The sequence below is a fragment of the Piliocolobus tephrosceles genome, chromosome 2, assembly GCF_002776525.5.
Source record: "Piliocolobus tephrosceles isolate RC106 chromosome 2, ASM277652v3, whole genome shotgun sequence".
In the NCBI taxonomy this organism is placed as follows: Eukaryota; Metazoa; Chordata; class Mammalia; order Primates; family Cercopithecidae; genus Piliocolobus; species Piliocolobus tephrosceles.
In genome coordinates, this window is record NC_045435.1 from 137,159,824 (window position 1) to 137,162,969 (window position 3,146).

Sequence of the window (3,146 nt, forward strand, 5' to 3'; positions counted from 1 at the left end):
TTCCACCTAGTGAAGATTTCCAAATGCTTTTTAAAAACAAGTGAGGCCGGGCGCGGTGGCTCAAGCCTGTAATCCCAGCACTTTGGGAGGCTGAGACGGGCGGATCACGAGGTCAGGAGATCGAGACCATCCTGGCTAACACGGTGAAACCCCGTCTCTACTAAAAAAAAAAAAATACAAAAACTAGCGGGGCGAGGTGGCGGGCGCCTGTAGTCCCAGCTACTCGGGAGGCTGAGGCAGGAGAATGGCGTGAACCCGGGAGGCGGAGCTTGTAGTGAGCCGAGATTGGCCACTGCACTCCAGCCTGGGCGACAGAGCGAGACTCTGTCTCAAAAATAAATAAATAAATAAATAAATAAATAAATAAATAAATAAATAAATAAAATAAAAACAAGTGAATCTTTTAAGTAGAGGTCTGATGACGAGAGGGCCCTCCACGGTTCTTGTATAAACCACGTTCTTTAAGAATCATCTTGTCTTATGCAGCTCAGGTTTCTTCAAGTGAAGTACTCAGGCACCTGTGTAGTGATCGCAATGCACAATCAGTCTGGATTCTCATAAGCTTTTACAGTTCTCTTACCTAGTGTGATCGCAGTGATGTTTAGCCATCCCCCTTTATCCAGTCTTTCCAACGGACTCAACTTAGTTTTTATAAAAATCACTTTTTTTGGCACTCACCTGTCTTTGTCTTACATATTATTTTACTTGATTTTATAATTACTACTTGCATAAATGGAATTGGAAGAAAACACAACCAATGCATACAAATTCATGGGTTTCAAGCAGATACGTATAAGCATAGTAGAGAGTTACTTCCTAGCTTCCAGCTTCCAGCATCAATTGGACGTCTGTCACTCTTTTCAAGTGAATGGAGGCTGTTGTTTAATCACATTTTTCTAATCTCTAGAAAGCTCAGAATAAAATGTGTCACATATATTTAGCAATTTGTAGAACCTGATGGCCCATGCTTTTTTCACTAACTTGACCTCTAACATCACCTTTTCTGCATTTTTTCTTTTACATGCATATCTTTTCCTTTCGTATCTTGTTATAATGTAAGAAACTTCCAATCTTTTGCTAGAATGGCAATGTGATTTTGCTGAATAGGTGTTTGTTTTGTTATTGTAAGCACTGTGTAGTCTATGTTTTGCAAGACTTATCTAAAATTAGCACATATGGAAAAAAACTGTTGAGTTAAAATTACCCTTGAACATCCCTTGAGAAGGCTCTGTGGTTAAGTCCAACACATAATATCTTCAGAGGTCTAAAACACCCAATTTTTCCATCAGCTTTGGAACAGATCAAGATTGTGCTGAGTGTCAGATGAAGTCATTTGACTTGCTGACAAAATGTGGGTATGTTCAAAACTGGAGTGATATGGGATTGTCACACTATGAGAGAGAGACTCGTGGGAACCAAGATTCATGCCCCTCACCTAAGGAGTTCAAAACCACACTCTGCCTGGTGTTCTTTCTATATGTATTCCTCCCTTCTGGAGGAGTAAGTCTCATCTTCCTGAGAGGGCAAGGATAGAAACTCATTATATTCCCTTTCCACATATTTGCATAGGACACACTCAAAAAAAAGTTAAAATAAAATTCAAATGGAAAAACTTCGCTTGGATTTCCAAGATAGTAAAAGTGTATTCTTAATATTTTAACTCAGTGTATCAAAAATGAACTTCACTATTTTAAAAGTTTACAACCTAGCTCTTTGGTGGCCACACTACTGATTAGAAAATGGACTGATTTTCCCAAGTGGTTCTTAAATTAGTATAGCTTCTTCAAACATTAAACTTTTAGAAAAATCTGTGTATCTGGATTATCAGGGCCTATACTTCTCATGTCAGCTATAGATCTTTAAAATATGTGCTTCCTAATTTTATTACATTTACATCTCTTAATAAGAGACAGAGTGTTTATATTTCATATGTGAGAATAATATCTAACTTTCATTTTTTTCTAGGAATGGCAGCCATACATTTTCAAAGCACAATAATTAATGAAAAATACAGGTTCTATTAATAAATTAATAAACTGTTAGGCTTCAAAATAGAACCGCACATAATATCCATGTTTGTTTTTTCTTGGTAGACAACTGGAAGGTTTTCTTTCTTTTGCATCTATGACTAATTTTGTTTATTCAAGATACCTGAACTGGGGTGTTTATTAGTTAAGACAAATTTGAGAATGAGACTGTAATCCCTGTGGACACCTGATTTGTTTTTAATGAGGCAGCATTGCATAATGATTTATACTTAAGAGTATGGGCTTAGGGAGAAAATGCCTGGGACCTTGAGATATTGATTTAGTCTCCATGTACCTGTTTTCTCGACCACAAATGGGCATATGAGTAGCATCTTCCTCACAGTTATTGTGAAGATTAATATGTCTAAAGCACTTGAATCAGTACTCATATGTCATCAGTCCTCCATAAATTATTATTGTTACTAGTGTCAACCTTGTATGCATGAGAATGGGATCCAAACCAGTAGATGCCCAGTAAATGTCAAATGCTGGTGAAAATGCCATTGAAATACCTTGGTGTTCTAGTCTTTCACCTTCCTCCCCTTTTCTCCCCACACAGGTGGCCCCAGCCATTAAGGAGAGGATGATGAAGAAGGGAAGCTTGATGCTGGGCTACCAGCCGCACCGGGGAAAGGTCAACTTCTTCCGCCAGGTGGTGATCAGCCCTCAAGTGAGCCGGGAGGACATGGACTTCCTCCTGGATGAGATAGACTTACTGGGTAAAGACATGTAGCTGTGGCTTTGGTCCCTCAGAGGCATAAATGCTGTCCTGGGAGAGTTTAGATTCAGAACATCTTGGGGATACACAGTAGATTGCAGCCCTTCTGATGAGGAATAGGAAACACTCCCAAGTCCAGGCCCAACAAAACCAAAATGCTAAGCAATGAATATTAAGGACTCTCTAGCTGCCTGGGCATTACTGTTGCTAAAAGAAGAAAGTTAAAAAAAAAATGATTTTCTCAAGGAATGCCCCTGGAACACAGCTCTGATACTAAGTACCATGTAAGTTCTGGATTCTAAGCTTACTTTGCTCTTTAAAGAACTTATAAACTAACAGTTTAAAGCAGTGGTTCTCAAAGTGTGGTCCCTGAACTATCAGCATCAAAGCATCACCTGGGA

General features: G+C 38.9%; 1 protein-coding gene across 1 annotated transcript in view; it reads left to right on the forward strand.

Moving 5' to 3' along the window:
* Positions 1 to 2,780, forward strand: part of GADL1 (glutamate decarboxylase like 1) — a 137,936-nt gene extending 135,156 nt beyond the window's left edge. The window contains exon 15 of the mRNA XM_026454197.1: positions 2,587 to 2,780. Coding sequence (XP_026309982.1) covers positions 2,587 to 2,760 — 174 coding nt within the window. The 3' untranslated portion in view covers positions 2,761 to 2,780. The remainder of the gene's footprint in view (positions 1 to 2,586) is intronic.
* Positions 2,781 to 3,146: the final 366 nt, after the last annotated feature.